Here is a 21,589-nt window from a genome sequence, read left to right on the forward strand (position 1 = left end):
TCGCTGGGCGAACAGAAGCAAAGATCATTTCAATTGTCTTTAGCTGGACCTGTAGTACAGTGGAAGGAGTAACATGGTGACTACCTGATAGAAGGGACAAAAAAATGAAAAAAACTCTTCCCTGGTATTTTTCCTAAGATGGACCATCTAGAAGAAGCTGCATTCTTTATGTTTAGCCTAATTCAGCTTAGTGATACTGATCTGGGATTTAAATTTTTCTCCAAAATATTATTTCTTTATTCCATTATTCTCCATTTTTTTAAGTTATTTATTTTTGAAAGAACGACAGTGAGTGAGAGAGAGAGATAATCCTATGATATGGGGCTTGAACCCATGAACTGTGAGATCATGATCTGAACCAAAACCAAGAGTAAGATGCTTAACTGACTGAGCCACCTGTGTGTCCCTATTCCAGTATCCTTTAATTCCAGAAATAAAGTGAAACTTCACAACTGTGGAAAAATTAGATTAGAAAAAAGACCAAATTCATAAACACAATGTATAACATAAATTTTACAGCAAAACCAAAATTGTTGCATAGTAAAAACTAATGACTTTTTAATCATTTATAATTATTATAAGCATTTATAATAATCATTTATAATTTTAGATACTTCTAGATACAACTGCTAATGTAATGCTTTAAAATAACCTTTTTAAAATATATATTTTTAAGTAATTTAAATATTTCCCCAAAGACTCATTTATGCTACATTGTGCTTCCTAATTATCCCTTCTTAAATAGAGTAACTAAAATTTCAGCCAATTCTTTAATTATCATAAATTTCAAGTCAGAAGAAACTGAATTAATGCAGCTTATTAACAACCTCCCACCTTTTATTATTTACATTTAAATTAGTCTTTGTTTCCCAAAAGAAACTTGAATAAATATAGTGGTGTGAAAACACCTTTTCTGGGGTGAATTGAAAACACAGCAGCTGTCTATTTCTGATTGGTTCGGGGGTCAAGCTACTTAACAGGCATAAGCCAAATATTTCTCAAGTCCATTTGTGTCTCATGATTATATGAACACACGGGAAATCGAGTTCCCCTTTGATTAACAAACTACATCTGAGCCTTTCTCACTAACACATCTCTTCTATTTTTTGGTAGAAAACTATTTTCCGTTCAAAATCTTTCACAATCCAAATGTCCTAAAATGAGGATTCTATGGACTAGAATTTAATAAAGCATAATGTAACTAACAGTGTTTTGTAAGGGTTACTGATCAAAATCAGCTATCAAAATTCACTTACTTTCTCTACTTATGATTATTTTCTAAGTTATTTTAATAAGTTTATTCAGAGGACAGTCATGTTTTAACTAGTAATATATTTCATATCTTCTTTGGAAGGCTTTCCTAATAAAGTATTTTTTAACCTTGCTTTCTTCTTTACAACAATAGTTTTGAAAAGCTAACATCTCAGAATGAATAAGAATTAGTGCCACCACATTTTATTCCTTTGGTTTAGAAAAATAAAGGAATCACCTAGATAATTATCACAGTTCTTCATATCTCTGGAAGGGAATATGTGCAAAATGAATATAAAAACCTGCCAGAGAAATATTTTCATCATATTCCAAAGAAAAGTTGGATTGCTATTATGCCAGAGAATTTCACAACAAGAAAACAGGAAATTAAATACTAGATAGAGATCAGCTATCAAGTTTTTGAAAGAACAGTTTAAACTGAACAGTTTCATTCTAGGAATGAAAGTCAATGCCAAACCACATTTCTGAAAATATCTCAGCGCTCATCACTGTACTCGTCACTAAACAGATATTAGGTGTACAAGTGTTTACGAGATTTCACATGTAAGACTAAATAGAAATGCCAACTTAAGGAACATAAATGAGAAGAGAAAGTATTCACATTTTGTAAAGCAGAAGGGGGATTAAGGTGTGGACCAGGAATCCACTACAACGTGTTTGATGTCCATAAACAGGGTAACATTAAAAAACAAGACTTTCATTTTTAAAACTTCATTATTGAAAACAATGCTTGTTTAGGAATGGAAGCCTTGGATGGACTCAAAGACAGATATTAGAAAAGTGCTCAACCAAAAAACTGTTAGAACTGATGCATGATTTCAGCAAATTCACAGGACATAAAATCAATGTACAGAAACCTATGACATTTCTATATACCAATAATGAAACAGCAGAAAAAGAAATCAAGGAGTTGATCTCATTTACAATAGTAGCAAAACCCATACAATACCTAGAAATAAACTTAATTAAAGAGGGAAAAGAATTATATGCTGAAGACTACATAAAGCTTATTAAAGAAATTGAAGAAGACACAAAGAAATGGAAAAACATTCCATGTTCATGGATTAGGAGAAGAAATATTGTTAAAATGTGATACTAACCAAAGCAATCTACAGATTCAATGCAATCCCTATCAAAATAACACCATTATTCTTCACAACAATAGTTCTGAAAAGCTAACAACAAATAATTCTAAAATTTGGACAGAACCAGAAAAGGCCCCGAATAGCCAAAGTAATGTTAAAAAAAAGAAAAACAAAGCTTGAGGCATCAAAATTCTGGACTTCAAGCCGTATTACAAAGCTGTAATCATCAAGACAGTATGGTACTGGCACAAAAACAGAAATATAGATTAATGGAACAGAATGAACCTAGACCTATTTCTTACACCATAAACAAAAATAAACTCAAAATGGATGAAATACCTAAATGTAAGACACAAACCCATCTGGAAAACAGTGTGGAGGCTCCTAAAAAAACTATGCATAGAACTCCCTTCTGACCCAGCAATAGCACTGCGAGGGATTTACCCAAGGGATACAGAAGTGCTGACACATAGGGGCACATGTACCCCAATGCTCATAGCAGCACTGTCAACAATAGCCAAAACACGGAAAGAGCCTAAATGTCCATCACCTGACGAATGGATCAAGAAGATGTGGTATATATACACAATGGAGTATTACATGGCAATGAGAAAGAATGAAATATGGCCATTTGTAGGAAAGTGGTTGACCTTGAGGGTGTCATGCTAAGTGAAATAAGTCAGGCAGAGAAGGACAGAAACCATATGTTCGCACTCATAGGTCTAACAGGAGACCAGGAGAAACCTAATGGAGAACCAGGGGGAGGGGAAGAGGGAAAGAGAGTTGGGGAGAGAGAGGGATGCAAAACTTGAGAGACTACTGAATGCTGAAAATGAACTGAGGGTTGAAGGGAAAGGGGGGAGGGGGGAAAAGAGGTGGAGGTGATGGAGGAGGGCACTTGTGGGGAAGAGCACTGGGTGTTGTATGGAAATCAATTTGACAATAAAATATTTAAAAAAAAAAAAGACACGAAACCATCAAAATCCTAGAGGAGAAAACAGGCAACAACCTCTTTGACCTTGGCTGCAGAAAATTCTTACTAGACATGCCTCCAGAGGCAAGGTAAACAAAAGCAAAAATGAACTATTGGGACCTCATTAAGATAAAAAAAAAACTTCTGCACAGTGAAGGAAATAATCAACAAAACTAAAGGCAACTAATGGAATGGGGGAAGATATTTGCAAATGACATATCAGATAAAGGGTTAGTATATAGACCCTGTTCAAAAGACAAGAACAGGCACTTTTCAAAAGAAGACGTCCAGATGGCTAACAGACACATGCAAAGATGTTTAACATCACTCATCCTCAGGTAAATACAAATCAATACCACAATGAGATACCACCTCACACCTGTCAGAATGGCTAAAATTAACAACTCAGGCAACAACAGATTTTGGCAAGGATGTGGAGAAAGAGGAACACTTTTATACTGCTGGTGGGACTGCAAACTGCTGGTGGGGTACAGTCACTCTGGAAAACAGTATGCAGGTGACTCAAAAATTAAAAATAGAACTATCCTACAACTCAGCCATTACACTACTAGATATTTGTCCAAAGGATATAAAAATGCTAACTCGAAGGGGCATGTGCACCCCAATGTTTAGAGCAGTGCAATCAAGAATAGCCAAATTGTGGATAGAGTCCAAATGTCTACCAACTGATGAGTGGATAAAGAAGATGTCATATATATATATATATATATACACACACACATACACAATGAAATATTACTTAGCAACCAAAAAGAATGAAATCTTGCCATTTTTAACAACACAGATGGAACTAGAATGTGTTATCCTAAAGCAAAGTAAGTCAGTCAGAGAGATAGATGTATTATGATTTCATTCACATGTGGAATTCAAGAAACAAAACAGATGAACATAGGGGAAAGGAAGAAAAAAAAAGATAAAAAGGGAGAGGGAGGCGAACCACAAGAGACTCTTAAATATAGAGAACAAACTGAAGGCGGCTGGAGAGGTGTTGGGTGGGGGATGGGTTAACTGGGTGATAGGCATTAAAGGACACTGTTTTGGGATGAGGACTGGGTGCTCTATATAAGTGATAAATCACTGAATTCTACTCCTGAGTCTAGGAAAAAAAGTGCTCAACTCTATTCTGGAAATAAAGTCCATTTTTCCCATTATGGAACGAATAGATATTCAATTTAGAAAACACAGAGAAGGATAAAAGTGGATAGGGAAACCACTTTTTGTGTATCTCTAAATCACTATATTTTGAGGTACAGCCTCCCAATCTTTTTTTAATTTATATTTATTTTTCAGTGTTGTGATGTAATATTCTGGCCTCAGGAGAAATCTGAATAAATAAATTATAAGGGTATGAAAGACCTTTTTCTAGCATACTTTAAAATACAACAGACACCTGTTTCTGATAATTTTGGAGTCAAAATGCTTAAAAGAGAAGATAAGATAAATGTCTCTCAATATCATTTGAATTTCACAATTATATATACACAAGAATTCATACGTACACAAGAATTTACTAACGGATCGTTGGGGGTTTTTCAATTTTTGGCCAACACAAATGAGAAGTCAATGAATATCACTATTCAGAGAACTGATGTGCATTTGAGAGGAAACAAAAACATGAAGTTAAGTACAACAATGGAAACGAAATAATAGTGCTATTCTTGGTTTGTGAAATGGACACAGATGAGACTATCTTACTTTATTGAGTTACATTTTTACATACATTATAAGAAAAGCCAGCGACTTCCACTTTTTAAAAATCTGTGACATACACATGCCAGTTTGGGGAAAGGAAATACTTCACATATTGGAAAACCTGCTGCCCAGCGGCCATGGTAGATCCCTTCTGGCTCCTCTAGGTCCTGGTATGTGTTTCATGCCACTAGCTTATTCATATCCTCTCCTGTTCTGGGACATGCAGAATTTCCCCCATGCCTAGAGACTCTAAAACTCTTAACAAGAGTTCCTCAATTGAGGTTTCTCTTTTTAGTCACAAAGTCAGAATACATAATAGAGGTAAGCTATTCGCAGAGATTTTAAAGCATTGTCTAACTTGAAGAAACCTTAAATTTAAGAAACTCACATAAATAAATCTCCCAACCAATTTTTGCTAATAAGTAGTTGTCCTTGGGGGTATCATTTATTTAACTTTATGATGGGGTAAAATTACTTAACTTGTTTTTTTGATTCTAGATGTTCAGAAGCATAAAATGAAAACTAAATGAATAAGAATCTGTTTGCCAAATTTCTGATTTAAACTACTTTTGACTTCAAAAAATATCCAAACAATATCGTTTAATATGGTAGGATGTTTATCAAAGTTTGGACAGCCACAGTTTGACACATCTTTACAGAGTTGACAGGGGATGAGGTATATATCAGTTATTCAGATTTGAACGCAAAGAAGACTGGAACTTGAGATAAACATTCTCACTTCCTGGGAACATATTAGGAACAGACATCTAACTATATATCCATGAAACTAAAGCTTGTGCCATATTTTTGTTTTTGTTTATTTAATGACATTTAATAGAACTATATGGGAAAAGAGTAAAACCCCCCAAAAAACAAGGAAAGGATATGAGTAGAGGACTGTACCTAAAAGTCATGTGTATCCAAAGAGTGGAGGGTGGGGGAGGGATCTAGATTAAGACTCTTACATTCATGTTTCAGGTAATAATGAAAGTCAGAAGGGTGATCAAATTAATTCTTTGATGTTTGAGTTTCTCCTAAATCACATTTCAGGGCAGAATTTGTGTTTACAACATACAAAAATGTTATCATTTATTACACATGATCCCAAATCTCCCTTGGCTACCTGCGGCAAATTTGACTCCAAACCACCAGGTCCATGGCATGATGGTATGATGGAAGACATGCAGGAAAGTCACTTGGCTATTTTTCTTACGCAGAACAAAAAAGATCTGAAATAATTTTAAAAAAATAAAGTTCATATAAAATCATGCAATGATTTATCTACTGTTACAAAAATATTGGGAAAGTACAAACTATTTCACATCATAACTTGCACTCAAAGGGCTGCCTTAGAGAATGCTCACAGAAGCAGCTGATTCTCCAAGGGGTGGCTCAAAAGCTAATTAGTATGAAGGAACTTTGGTATGATGCCTAGTCATGGGAGATTCAATAAAAAGGTGTTAAAGAAGTTGAATGCAGACTTAAAAATCAAAAATGGAAAGTGAAGACCATGGCCAAATACTAGCGAAATAATTATTATGGGTAGGAAAACATCCATGTGGATTTTGAAGTATATGGGAAAGCAGAGAGTCTCAAGACTTAGGACAGAAATTATTCTCTACTGCTCTCTATGACATCCTACCAATTTGGATAAGGGGTTAAGCCAACTGAAGGAGGATTTGCAACAAATCAAAAGTTAACATACTATTATTAGAGAAAGGTGAAAAGGGAAAAACTCAAGGGGTTTTATAGAAACAGGATGAAAGGGGAAAAAAAGTAGCCTAGGAAAAATGAGAAGCGCAACAAAGGCACCCCCCAAATTGAATGTACCCATGGTTTGCAGAAACTCTACAAACAAATAGAACAGGAAGGCAAAAGCAGGGGAAATTTTAAATTCAAAAGCAGAATTAAATGGTCAAAAAATATTCAAAATTCAGAATACCAGTATTGAGTCAGATTTCTAAATACAGGCTAAAGGGAGAAGCACAAACAAAAGTATCCATAGTAGGATTTGAAATATGTGGTTCAGGGAAAGACACAGAGGCAGCAACAATTTTCTTATGGAACATGGAAGTGAGAACATGCAAAGCAGAAACAATGAGGCCAAAACGCATTTGCTTATGCACATGGAAGAAGGCAGCATGGTGCAATGGAAAAGCCCCAAACCAGCTCTCAGGGATCCTGACCCCAGACAGTAGCAGCACTCCTCTGCGTAAGTTACTTACCTTCCTGGCTTCAATTTAGTTTCAGATTGAGGGCTCTGGACCAGATTAATGGTTCTCAACCCAGGCTGCACATGACACTGTCCAAGGAGCTTTTTAAAAACAGCCAAGCATGGTTCCTAACTGTAGACCATTTGGCACCAAATCTCTGGATTGGCACCAAAGCTCTGGAGGTGGGGCCCAAGTCTTGTGTGTGTGTGTGTGTGTGTGTGTGTGTGTGTGTGTGTGTGTGTCTGTGTGTTTCTAATGCAGTTAATCCTCCTGCACCATGAAGGCTGAGAACCAGTGAACTACATACAGTACAGGTCTCAAAGTGTGGACCCTGGACCAACAGCAGTAACAGCATCTGAGTACTTAAAAGAAAAGCAAATTCTTGAGGCCAATATAAGACCTAGCAAATCAGGAACTGTGGGGTGAGGTGCAGGCATCTGTGTTTTTAACAAGCCCTCCAGGCGATTCTAACGCATGCCCAAGTTTGAGAACCACTGTATTCTATGCTCACCACAGTTCTTTCCAATTCTAACATTCAGGTGGGAAGGTGAAGCATGTTGAGATTTGCTACAAGAAACGTAATTGTATAAACTCTGAAGATAGGACACACTTTCAGTCTTAGACTAGAACTGATTCCAGACAACTAAGACCCATCTATCCCAAGGATATGATAAATATCCTGTTTCCTAAGCTACTCTGAAAACGGAAGTACACAGCTTTCTCCTCTCATCATGGACCCTAATCCATGGCATTTGCTTCTCCCAGAGCCCAGTCACCCACATTCAGAGCTGATCCTCAACTGCATCTTAAGTTGGAAGAGAGAACGCCTAGGAAGCATAAACTTCAGAAAGGCAGCTGGAGATAATTTTGATATTACCAAAATTACTGATACCCCAGGGGTAATATCCTAATTTATATTTACAAATTTTGAAGCATTTATCCTCTTAAAGAAATATTGATGACAAAGTGCTTTGGTTTACACTGACAGAAACCAAGGCACAATGTTCTCTGCTCTTTGCTTCCTGAACTTGCTTCCCAAATCACCTGTCATTCATCTCCATAAAGATGCACAGCTTTGCAGTGTATGTGACAGACAGGCTCATCTTTATCAGGTGGTAGATGCATAAAAAAAACTTTTGGAGTTGCAAAAGACTGAAAAGAATAAGTTATCCTATCTATTCTCTAAAATTGCTGATTATAGAAGGTAAGTGATAATAGGTCCGCCTGAAGTGCAGAGATAATCAAGTTATCAGACAACTGAACTCTAGCAGTTTATTGCTTCCGTTTAAACATCAAACATTTACCAAATATGATGAACACATACTCACAGTATCTAATAGCTCAATAAATTTGGAGAAGTAATAAAGCCAGCAGGTGCTTGCCATCTATGGAAAAACACAAAGGCACAAATTTTATTTTTTATACGGAGGAAGATTTTATTTTTCAATTTGGTAAAAGACACATAACCAAATTGGCCATCTTAACCATTTTTACGCGTTCAGTTTGGTGGCAGTTAGTACATTCATGTTGTTGTGCAACCAATACCACCATCCATCCAGAGACTCACTTCATCTTGCAAAACTGAGACTCTGCACCTGTTAAACAATAACTCCCTCTCTCCCCTCCTGCCTACAGCCCCAGAAAACTACGATTTTACCTTCTGTCTCTGATTCTGACTACTCTAGGCACCTCATATCATAGAATCATACAGTATTTATCCTTTTATGCCTTGATTATTTTACTTAGCATAATGTCCGCAAGGCTCATCCATGTTACAGTATGTGTCAGAATTTCCCTCCTTGCTAAGGCTGGATAATATTCCATTGTATGTATATGCCATGTTTTCTTTATCCATTCATCTGTCCATGGACATGTGGGTTGCCTCTACTTTTCAGCTATTGTGAATAATGCTGCTGTGAATAGGGGAGTATATATACCAGAGTACCTGTGTTCAATACTTTTTTAAGTATATACCCAGAAATGGAATTGCAAGATCAAAAAGTAATTCTATTTTTACTTTTCTTGAGGAACCAGATTTGAATTTTATTTTTAAGTCCAAGAAGTCAAAAAATAAAACTACCAATTTTCATTTAACAGAAAACTACACATCTGATTTTATTTGATTCTTTCTGACAATTTTTAGTTTTTTCTCAATACATGTAACCTGATAAATGAGTCATTTACTTCATCTGAGTTCACACTGAGTGTTAAAAAAAATAGAATCTCAACAGTTTTAACACTTAATTTGAGTTACAAGATTTTCCAAAGAGAAACTTACCCTCAGGGCTAAAGGTGACCGTGAGTAGTCAACTATTTCACATCGAAATGAGTAACCTGTACCCCAGCCAGACATCACAAACTGTAAGAGATCACATGCATATTAAGGAAGGAAGCATTTGCTCAACAGCTAGAACAAAGGTAGTTTTGATTGCGCCTCTACACCACATTCTCAGCTGAGCCAGCATTCAGGACAGTGGGAAAGGCAGACTAGAACAGTTACAAACTAGGAACTCACTTGATAATCAAAGTAACAAGAATTTTCAAAATTATGCAGTCATCTATTATTTGTATCAACTGTGTTCCTATTCAAATGTCCATTTCTTGAGACGATTATTCTGATATGAGGGAGAATAAAATATTGGGAATGTTTTGCCTCAACAGTAAATACTGGCAGGTATATGCCAGTATATGTACATATATGTACATCTATATATGCCCACTAATATATTTGTGTACACTGAAGGGAATAACTGGGCTTGAAGACAATCCTTTCTGGTGATTTCCAGTCTTCTCAACTAGTCAATAAATCCATGGGCAAACCAAGATTCCTCACTGTACTCATAGGAGGGCTGCCATAACTGCGTTTTCTTGCCCTTTGCTAGTCAATGTAACATGAAGGGGTAGTCGTGGCTCTTAAGATCAAGATTGATGGAACACAAGACTCAGAGATCAGTTCAGCTTTGGATTCACATAACAAGTAAGAGAGGAAAATGCTATCAGTAAGAGTGCAATTTGGCATGCCTTAATTCCAGCACACCCACGAAGGAATCGTAGCCTAGTGGTGGGAAGAAAAAGCCTATTGTTGTTATCTGAACCTCAATTCAAAGATTATATGGGCATTCTTTTAGTATGATGGTAGGAAGTTCTTCTTTTAAAACAGTATCTGATTCAAATAAAAACTTTAATAAAATTAAAAAAAACAGTCTCTGAAAATAAAAAGCTAAGGGCTCTAATTTTAAATTAATGCCCATATTGAATGGTTGGCTTAACTTTGTGTTCTCACAATATGATCAGCCCATCTCTGACGTCCTAGTCTCTCAAGTTCCAGTATCTTCCCTGGAATTCTTCTTTCTCAGTATAATAGTTACATCATTTTCTGCCAGTAATGCACATTTTAAATTTCTATTTTTAATTACTATTAAAGCTAAAATGAAAACTTTACCATAAATTAATTTTTAAAAGCAAAAGTTTATGAGGCATTAGCAGAATGATATCTTAATGGTGAAAAGAAAAAGAAACAAAGGAGCTAAAACAACTATGAGACTGTGGGGTTCAAAATGATAGCATCCTTTTGTGATATTAACTCTAAGCTTGATTCAGATGATATTAAATCTCTTAGTAAATTATGAAATCTTAAAAAAGATTATCTTAAGATTCAGAAAAGTATAAGACATATTTTATGGGTGAGAAAAATAACTTACAAAAACAACTCACTAAGTTTTTTCTCAAAGGAACAGGGGAATGTGGTGGAAAAACAGTTAATCCTGATCTACGAAACCCTGATCTGCCAGTGAGCGTCATATTCTCTTTGATTCTGACTCTCTTCTAACTGATGCAACTAAAACTAAAAGTCCACTTACTTAATCAGGATGCTGGCTCTTCACCATACCCTATCACAAGTAAGCACTGAACTGTACAAGAGAAACCCTGTGACATGGCCTCCTGGGTGGTCTTTACCAGTCTCTCTCTATTAATATCTATTAATATGTGCCAGGTACACATTCAAAACCATCAGTATGCAAAACCATCAGTATACAATAAGGCACACGGGATCCTTTAGTCTGGTGTATTTCCCTTTCACCTTGTTCATATTTTCCCTAACATCCATAGTGGAGGTGTTTCCTCTGTATACCTACTGCAATTGTGCTACACCCAGTAAACCATGTGTACGGTGTCATAGAGATGACTTCCTGATCGGCTGTCAAAAGTCTTTGTTTAAGCAGAGAGTGAAGCCTAATGCTTTCCTGATATTAAGTTTAAGAACATTTTAACAGTCTACAGAGCTTCTGACATATGTGTCTATATTTCAGCCAATCAAGAAGAACCAGTGATAATTTTAAGTAACTCTAGTATGAGTGATTAATGGGAGACAGAAACTGCCAAATTCAAGTGTTCTCAAAACTTCTTTTATATTGTAATTGCTACATTAGGAAACCAAATTTACTGGTTATGATTAAATTATTTCCCGAGAAATGTGTTTGGGGCTATCACATGGAATGGCACAATCAGACACAGCATAAAGGGACCTGAGAGACAATCTGGTTTAATCCTGACTCTATAAAATGGCAGAACTAAGGCCCAGAGGGGTTAAGTAACTTGCTTAAAGTGAGGCTGCTGGTTAGTAGCATAACTGGTATCAACTGACCCCTGGGCTCCCAGCTTCTAAGTCTGCACTTAATACTCTCCTATAGTCTATAGAGGGTCGTTCCTATCTCTCATAACCTGGTTAGACCACCTTTATTACTCTTTCCCTTTCAGTTATTCATGATCTGGAGGGACATTAGGTAGCTTGTAGTTAATTTTGGTAATAAAGTAGAAGAAATAGAAGATAGCAAGCTAAGTCTAGAGTTCAGGGAGGCCAGTAAGAAATGAGGCTCCAGCAGATTTAAGTTGACTCAGTAAGGTGGATTCACAGCAGGAATCAGGTAGGAGGGATGCATGTGCAGAAGTCATGGTGTTAAGAGGGGCCAGAAGGGTCATGGTGGCCCCTAGAGAGTTCCAGTTCTATGGAAGCACAGCTATGCTGCAAAGAAGTAACTAAGGAGGAGAAGATGAGGAAGACTGCCAGTATTAGAAAAGAAGCAAGGGACAGAAAAGCAGGTAAGTAAGGCTGGGTGAAGGTTGTTAATAGCAAAGTGGGTGAGAGGCAATCCATGAGTCTACTCTTCGGTTCTGGAAGATCCTCAACTCTCGTAGTAACAAAGTAACAATTAAGGGACAGACTCCCTCATGTACTGTTTTGTATGAGTCTGAATTCTGTATCCCTGCAAGGTCCATCTAAATTCAACCTAACAGTCTCCCATTTTACGGCTCTTCAGAGGTTCCTACCATAATGATGGGAACTCATTACAGAGTCAGGATGATGTCAGACAGACCTGGATTCAAATATTGGTCCTCCACTACCTAATATTAAAGTAGCTATGCTACTTACTTGAGTAAGTTACTTAATGTCTGCATGTATGAGTTTCCTTAAAACTAACACTTAATGGATTAATTCAATCATCTATTCAGACTAACTATGTGCATGTCCCTGAACTTAATGTTAATTTTTCTCACTGCTTGTGAGGTAGAATATATTGAGATCCTCTATATCTGGTCTATACATAACAATTTTTTGGGGCAAATACCTGCTCTAGTGAGCTACATTTCTAAAATTCCTTAAATCTCGAAGAGTCATCATTATAATTATAACAAGACACATAATGACAGAATAACGGGAAGACTCAGGCAAAATTCCCCTGTTAAGAATACTGAAGACACTTGCCTCATAACACATATACACAGAAAAGAGTACTATGGAAAAATTGTACGTTATCATCGCTTTCTTGAGTTCAAAGGGTTTTCGATTCTCCATGAGCTTTGGTCCTAGAGAAGTGACAAAATAGACATAGAATCCCAGGATGATGGTTTGTGGCAGAGGTGAGGACATGAGGAGCCAGTCTTCAACTCTTGGATCTAAAAACAAAATGAGAGTGCACGTCCATTTAGCAAAGAAATAACTCACAGCAGCTAGCATTTCTTTAGGCAAGCATCTAGGTCCTAATGTTGACAGTAGACTGTTTGGTCAACGGTCACTACTGTCTTTGGAAGAGTAAGGAAAATCACCAGGGTAGTTAGTGATGGGGCTAGAAAGAGTTGCGCTGTTTCCACCACAAGCCTCAAAGGGCAAAGGGAGGTAGTGGTTACCTGAACCCAGGAGTCAGATGGAGAAGCCTGCCTGGAGAGCTGTGGCCTTCAGTGGAGGGACTGGGCCAGCATAAGGCAATTCTGGAAGCGACTGGGGAATTAACATCTGAATACTACTCTCCGCTCTCTCTCTCTCTCTCTCTCTCTCTCTCTCTCTCTCTCTCTCTCTCTCCTCTCTCTCTCTCTCTCTCTCGCGCGCTCTCTCTCTCTCTCTCTCTCCTCTAGTTTCTTGGGGCTCTCCATTGGCTGAAACCAACCAGAACCAGAGGGCAGGAGAGTAAGGCTGTGGATACAGTCTACACTGGTCGTTCCCCAGGGTCCCACACAGGGTACAGAGTAGATCTAGGGAACAGAGGACACACAGCAAAGTTCCACCATCCATCTATAACCACTAGCAACATTTTACAGTTTCTCCATCCAGATATCCCTTTATATATAAAAATATGTTTGTGTTTGCTGTTTCCTAACCTTCTTCTTTCCCCAAGGAAACTGGGACATTTCCAAATATACTATAGCACAGAATCAAAGAAATGAAAGGGATCTTAGCATTATATACCTAAAGTGTGGGTTCTAGGTGTCCAAAATAGGCTAAACAACCTGATATTTTGAGAAAAAAAGAACTATATTGGCCTCAAACCATGAAAAGAGAAATTCACTTGGTCACTGCTCATTCCAGACCACGAGAATTAGATCAGTTAAAAATTGCAACTCGAGGGGCACCTGGGTGACTCAGTCAGTTAACCATCAGACTCTTGATTTCAGCTCAGGTCATGATCTCAGTTTGTGAGATTGAGCCCCACATTGGGCTCTGTGCTGACAGTGTGGGGCTTGCTTGGGATTTCCTGTCTTCCTCTCTCTTTGCCCTTCTCCCACTCACATGCTCTCTCTCTCAAAATAAATAAATTAAAAGATTTTAAAACATTGCAACTCAAGATAAAATGTGATTTGGAGATGAAAAATACAGCACAGGGAATATAGTTAATAATGTTGTAATGTACTGTATGGAGACAGATGGTAACTACACTTATCATGATGAGTGTTGAGTAATGTAAAGAACTGCTGAATCAAGATCCTGTATATCTAAAACCAATGTAATATTGTATGTCAATTATACTTCAATAATGAATTTTTTAAAGTATTTGAGAAAAAAAAATATATGCCAAATCAATAATGGCCTTGAAAAAATAACAGGTATTCCTGATCAGGAGAAAAACAAATGAAAAACAGAAAAATATTCAAATAGATCATAAAATATTTTTCTGAAAAATGAAAGTCAAAACTAAATCTATATGTCAAAATACTTATCATGTATCAGAAAGTAAACACTAATGAATAAAAAAAATTAGATCACGTAAAGTTCCTGTATTGCAAGGATAAACAAAACTTCTATAAGCATGATCAAAGAAGCAACAATTTTTAAAATGAAAAAATGTCAGACTTGGCTAGAAAGAGTAGACCTTGTTTCTTAACACAAGTTTCTTAACACCAACTGACCACAAAAAAAAAAGGATCAATGTATATACAGTTTGATAGAAAAATTGATATAACCTTAGAATTCTTTTGTAAATTTTTATTTATTTATTTATTTTGAGAGACAGAGAGAGACAGCACAAGCTGGGGAGGATCAGAGTGAGAGGGAGATACAGAATCTGAAGCAAGCTCCAGGCTCTGCGCTAGCTGTCAGCACAGAGCCTGACATGGGGCTCAAAACCACGAACCGTGAGATCATGACCTGAGCCAAAGCCGGACGCTTAACTGACTGAGCCACCCAGGCGCCCCAAGAATTCTTAATATATTTAAAGTGTTGTTCAAGTAGAAAAGGAAAATAACCCATTAAAGTCAAACATTTTATTATTATTTCTAATACGGGCTATTATTATTGGATAAATCATTTGAGTAATTATTTTAATGCCTCAAGTATAAAAACTGACCAAACTAAAAGTTAAATATACTCTTAAAAGGGGTGCCTTGGTGCTTCAATTGGTTAAACATCTGACTTTGGCTCAGGTCATGATCTCATAACTCATGAGTTCGAGCTCCACGTTGGGCTCTGTGCTGACAGCACAGACCCTGGATCTGCTTCAGATTCTGTGTCTCTCTCTCTCTCTGCCTCTCCCCTGCTCATGCTCTTTCTCAAAAATAAATAAACATTAAAAAAAAAAGATACTCTTAAGAGATAATTTGGAAACTATAAATACTGGTTGAATTATAGATGATGATGTATTATTTCAATGTAATTATAATATTTTGGCTATATTTTGATGTCTGAAAATATTTTTATTTCTTAAAATATTTTTTAAAGTTTATATGTTTATTTTGAAAGAGAGGGAGAGAGAGAAAGGAAGAGGGGCAGAAAGAGAGAGGGAAAGAGAGAATCCCAAGCAGGCTCCACACTATCAGCACCGAGCTAGATGTGGGACTCAGTCTCACCAACTGTGAGATTATGACTTGAGCTGAAATCAAAAATTGGACACTTAACCAATTGAGCCATGCAGACACCCCTGAAAATATGTTTTTTCTATATTTAAAATTTTTTTCAAAGTTTATTTACTTTGGGGTAGTAGGGGCAGATAGAGGGAGACACAGAATCCGAAGTAGGCTCCAGGCTCTGAGCTGTCAGCATAGAGCCCAACGCGGGGCTTGAACCCACAAACTGTGAGATCATGAGCTGAGCTGAAGTCAGATGCTTAACCAACTGAGCCATAGAGGTGTCCCACCCCAGAAAATATTTTTAAACTAAAAAAATGATACAATAAAAAATGTGATTAATTCTATAATCGTAAGTAGTTCAGGTGTGATTTTATTAAAATGCCTCCTGAAACCAGAGCCTTACAAAGGAAGATAAGTATGAACAAGTTTCCAAGTATATCTGACTATATAAATGGACACTTGACTAACCTTAGTTTCCAAACACCATCACCTATATCAATTGGAAAAGAGGGGTGAGAGGAATGCAGCCCTTGCTCATTTATTGATAATGGTGTAGCCAATTACCAAACACTGAATATCCCTACAAGTCTGACTTCCTACCCAATGCAAAAATTTCCTCAGCAGACTTTATGGTTGAGGACTCTCTAGGCCTCGGTTTTATAGCTAGAGATCTCACATTTGATACTTGGCTATATGAAGGCATGGTTTAGCTATTAAAGATGATGTATTCTGTATTCAGATAAAAAATACCAACAGATGCCATTTCAAAAAAAATGCTGAAAGTCAGCTCTAAAACAGACCTCAAGATATTTAGGAATTTAATACAGATAAAGGATGACTCATAAACAAGCAGGGAAGGGAGAGAATGCTCAACAAGTGTTGACAGGAAAAATGATTACTTGGAAGAAAAATGAGTAGTTCCTTATCTCATATCCTATACAAACATGGCCCAATCTACTCAAGGAAGCAAGACATTCAAAATCTGTCCACAGAGAAGGACGGGGAGGCTAATGAGAATGCTAAACAAGCAAACTACTTCTCTGCAGGATTTCTCAGTGCTTTGTGTTCAATTTGAACTGCCAAGGTGAGAACGGTGGTACGCAGCATTCCTTAAATTTACTTGGCCATTCCTCAAACTGCTATTTTGTAGACAAACACCATTCTACATTGTGGAACTAACATTGTGGAACACAGTTTGGGAAAGAGCTCTTTGCTGAAATAAATCCTTAAATGTAACCATTTAACTGATGGTTACACTGATAAAGGATTAAGAGGACACTTAGCACTGAGTAATGTATGGAATTATTGAATCACTCTATTGCACACCTGAAACTAATGTAACACTGTATGTTAAATATACCAGAATCAAGCTTTTAAAATTAGGTAGTGATAAGAAAGAAAAATAGGGTCTGATAATTTTAGGATATAGTAAAGATAGAGAAAACAAAAATTTGTAAGTGGTTAGCCATAGGGAATAAGAAACAGGTGAAAGTTAAGAAAAAAATGAGTTTTTTGGTTTAGACAATTGTACTATCACTGAAACTAGGAATACAAGATATGGAGCAAGAATGGTCAGGGAGAGGTGGCTTATGTTTTAGAACATCTTATGCATCTATGGTATGTATCTATGGTGTGTGTGTGTGTATATATACACACATATATATACATAAATTACATATAATTTATACATATCATATATATTCTATATATGTCTAAAAGCTCCTTTTTTTGAGAGAGAGAGAGAGAGAGAGAGAGAACATGAGTGAGCAGGGGAGGGGCAGAGAGAGAGGGAGGGAGAGAGAATCCAAAGCGGGCTCTGCACTATCAGCACAGAGCTTGACACAGGGCACAAACACATGAACCATGAGATCATGACCTAAGCCAAAACCAAGAGTCAGGCACTTAACCAACTGAGACACCCAGGCACCATAAAACATTTCTATGGAGACCTCTATAGGCACCTGGATACTTGGATCTGGAATTAGGAGAGAGATCTGGGCCAGGGATGTACTATTTGGGGTGATTATCACATAAAAGACAAACAACAGAGCTGTGCAAGTGGTTTAAGAAAGTGGGTAGAGTAAGGAGCCTGAGTAATTCAAGTCAGAATCTTTAGGACTAAATCTTTTTCTTTAATGTTTTTTACTTATTTTTGAGAGACAGAGAGACACAGCGTGAGCAGGGGAGGGTCAGAGAGAGAGAGAGACACAGAATCCAAAGACAGGCTCCAGACTCTGAGCCAGCTGTCAGCACAGAGCCTGACGCAGGGCTCGAACACACAAACCGTGAGATCATGACCTGAGCTGAAGTCTGACGCTTAGCCAGCTGAGCCACCCAGGTGCCCCTAGGCTCAATCCTCACAGAAGAAATGGTACATGAGAAAACCATAAAAGAAAAAAAAATGAGGAGTGGCCAGAGAGGTAGAAGGAATACCAGAGAAGTAGGCTATCTGGAGGCCAAGGGAAGAGTTAATCTTTGGAAGGAGTCAAAGGATAAAATGAAGGAGAGACAAAGTGAAATGTAGACTGAAAAGTGTTACTAGATTTAATAAAAGGAAGTCTCTGATGCTCACAGCAGGAACAATTCCAGTCAAGCATCCTTCACAAGATAGAAATACAACAAAGTTTGCAAGAAGACATTCATAAAAATACAAAGTTCTTAAAATCTTTGTACCTCATATTGTCAGAAAAAGCTTTAAAATCAGCTCTCTAGGTACGCAGCACGAAAGTCTTTTGTTGCTTCTATTAGTGACCATCCTTCCGTTCAACAAGTTCCTCAGGACAATTGGGTACCATTTGCAGTGTAAAGGGCCACAAGCAATGGTAGCCATGGACCCATAACTCTCTAGGGAAGTGTTCATAAATAAAAGTTGTCACACAAATGGGGACTTAAGGGACAGAATCAGAACTGCTCGAACTTTGTTGAATTTTTTGTCAGTGGGTAGTCTGAAGCTTAGAGGAACATCGTAAGGCCCGGGAATAGGTCTATATTTTATCTCCAGTAAAATAAAGACTTAAAACTAGTACCAAAGAAGACCGCTGGTAGAATGTTAACATTACTGCCTTTGGATGTTGACAGTATGGATTATTTTCACTTTCTGCTTTTTCTCTTTAAGAAATTTAAAACGTTTAAAATGTGGGGTGCCTGGGTGGCTCAGTCAGTTGAGCCTCTGGCTTCAGCTCAGGTCATGATCTCATGGTTCGTGGTTTCGAGTCCCAGGCTCTGTGCTGACAGCTAGCTGAGTCTGGAGCCTGTCTTCATATTCTGTGTCTCCCTCTCTCTCTGACCCTCCCCTGCTTGTGCTGTCTCTCTCTCTTTCAAAAATAAATAAAACATTTTAAAAAATTAAAAATGTTTAAAGTGTTTCTGTTCCTAGGAGACACCACAGGTCTGACTGAAAACTAGTTTTTGTGTGTGTGTGTGTGTGTGTGTGTGTGTTGGTAAAGGAATTCCTGAACTAAAGATATATTTTATTTTACTCTTTTATTGACTCATCAGAGGGGAAAACACCAAATGACATCATCTTTCTGTTCTTCCTCTGGTAGCAGTAGAAAGAAAACAAGCCAGGAAAAGCACACTGGGCTGGCTCAGGAAGCAGAAAAAAAAACCCAACAACTTTAAAATAAATAATTTTTTTCCTATAATTTAACATTTTAAGCACACACCTTCTATTAAAAACCTATTGTCACTTTCAGGTTTTATAAATTTAAAAATAAAAAATACCCCATTTTATCTTTTAAGAAAAACTAGCTAATTTCATGCTATTTTCTTAAAATAATATGCCAAGTTCAGGGTTTTTAAAATCCTATTTCAGCAAGCTTGAACGTCAGCAGGCCTGGGTTCTGACCCTGGGTTCTCCCACTGACTTGTGCAATCTGGAGCCACTGACTTCACTTTTCTGTGCTTACTTTCCTCATCTGTGAGTTGGGCATAAAGCAGCATGTAACTCAGGGGATTTAGTGAGTTACTGGATGCAAAGAGCCTAGCACAACCGAAGGGCTCAGTAGTTGTGCACTGCTACTATTACAGCAGGTATCAATTCTGTTGGCATAGCAGAATCACCTCTGCAGAATTTAAAAATCAAATGGTCAAAAAATGACCCTGATCCAACCACATCAGAATCCTAGGGCATGGGTCCCAGGCATCCATAAGCAGCTGAGGTGACTATGATGAACTGTCAGAGTTAGGAACCAAGCATTTAATGCTTCTTTAACCTACATCCAGGTGTCAATATCCCTTACTAGTGCTCTGTGGTGGTCTTTTATGTGGTTTCCCTGCTCGGGATCCAATTTGCTATATCTTGTCTTCCTTACAACTGCCAAGTTCACCTTCTAAAAGTAAGGTTCTGCTCAGATTATTCCTCTGCCTTAATCACCTCTCCCTACTGAGCAAATAAAATTCACAGTCTATAATATTCTGTTCATGACTGGCTGTTGTTAATACTGACAGCTGTTCATTCTTCCTGCCTTCTTTCTCAATGACAGTTATACCTTTCTGAATAGGAAGCCCACTTCTATGTAAGGTAGGGGATCCCACTGACAAGACATCTATAAGCCACATACAGATGATGACTTGATTAGGGGGGTTGTAGAGAGAACTGCCTGATGACATTTAAAGGCTGTGATTAGACTAAATTTAGTCTGTGATAAAGACTCACTCCGTGATCCCACAAATTATAAAAGGTTCAGGGGTGAAGTGAGCTCTGTTTTCCTCAGAGACAACAGGCTAAGGGTAAGAGTGTCTCATGTACCTTCTTTCTGGCATCAGGGCTGGGTTTAACTGTCATGTGTAGAGCCAAGATGAAATATGAGGATGGGAAGGCAGTTTGTCAGAAACCCACACCCCAGCGATTACTGAAGTTCTGACTTTTTGCAAAGCTAGTAATTTTTTTAAGAGTGTTCCAGAGAGAGAGTACAAGGAAAGTAGAAGTGCCACACACATAGAATTTTAATGAGCTTTTCCATCAACTACTCGTAAGAGAGTGTTCTCTTCTTAAGTAGCATGTACTAGCTCAAGTACACCCTTTAAAATTCAAAGCACCAACAAGATGAAGAAGCTGAAGGAAAAGTAAACATGTACCTCTAGCACTTGGTGAAAAACTAAAGGTTCAGAATGGCAGCAAGCTTATTCTTACTCCATCTTCTTGTAAAAAGATCATAACTAGGTTTGAAAAGCCATTGTTACTAACCAAACACAAGGAAAATTACTTCTCGAACATTAAAAAGTTTCCATTTCTCTATGGTCCAAAATGCTACTATAGCATTATTTCAAAATTCGACATTTCATATCTAAGAATTATGATAAATCCTTTTACAACTTAGTGTCAATTAAATCATATTTAAATCTGTAGCTGTGGAATTTTCCACATGAAATAATAATGCAGTATCACCACTTCCCTAGCAATCGGAAAACCAAAGAATAACAGTAGATTTCCCGAATGCTACTCAGGAATAGGGCCAGAGCCAAGAATACACTTGAAATTCTTGGCCCCTGATCATGGGTTCAGACCTTCCCAGGGCAAGCAAAGTAAAACTGCACTGAGATGGCCAGGGGTGATTTCTAATGGCTCTCAGAGATCAATATCACACAAAGCAGAAGCAAAAAACCTCTCCTGTTACACGTGATAGTGTTCTCATAAAGCTGTAAATCTAACACAAAACATTTTAACCCCCTAGTCCCTGAGTTTAAAAAAAAATGAGACATTTGAAAAAAGCATA

The 21,589-nt window shown here is 37.4% G+C and overlaps 1 protein-coding gene across 1 annotated transcript in view; it reads right to left on the reverse strand.

The window, feature by feature from the left end:
* Positions 1–21,589, reverse strand: part of ELOVL7 (ELOVL fatty acid elongase 7) — a 79,589-nt gene that overhangs the window by 5,857 nt on the left and 52,143 nt on the right. Inside the window, exons 3-6 of the mRNA XM_029942287.1 lie at positions 13,021–13,211; positions 9,535–9,615; positions 8,585–8,641; positions 6,167–6,272 (exon numbers count right to left, since the gene is read on the reverse strand). Of these exons, the coding sequence (XP_029798147.1) occupies positions 6,167–6,272; positions 8,585–8,641; positions 9,535–9,615; positions 13,021–13,211 (435 nt within the window). The remainder of the gene's footprint in view (positions 1–6,166; positions 6,273–8,584; positions 8,642–9,534; positions 9,616–13,020; positions 13,212–21,589) is intronic.

This window comes from Suricata suricatta, chromosome 6 (assembly GCF_006229205.1).
Source record: "Suricata suricatta isolate VVHF042 chromosome 6, meerkat_22Aug2017_6uvM2_HiC, whole genome shotgun sequence".
NCBI lineage: Eukaryota > Metazoa > Chordata > Mammalia > Carnivora > Herpestidae > Suricata > Suricata suricatta.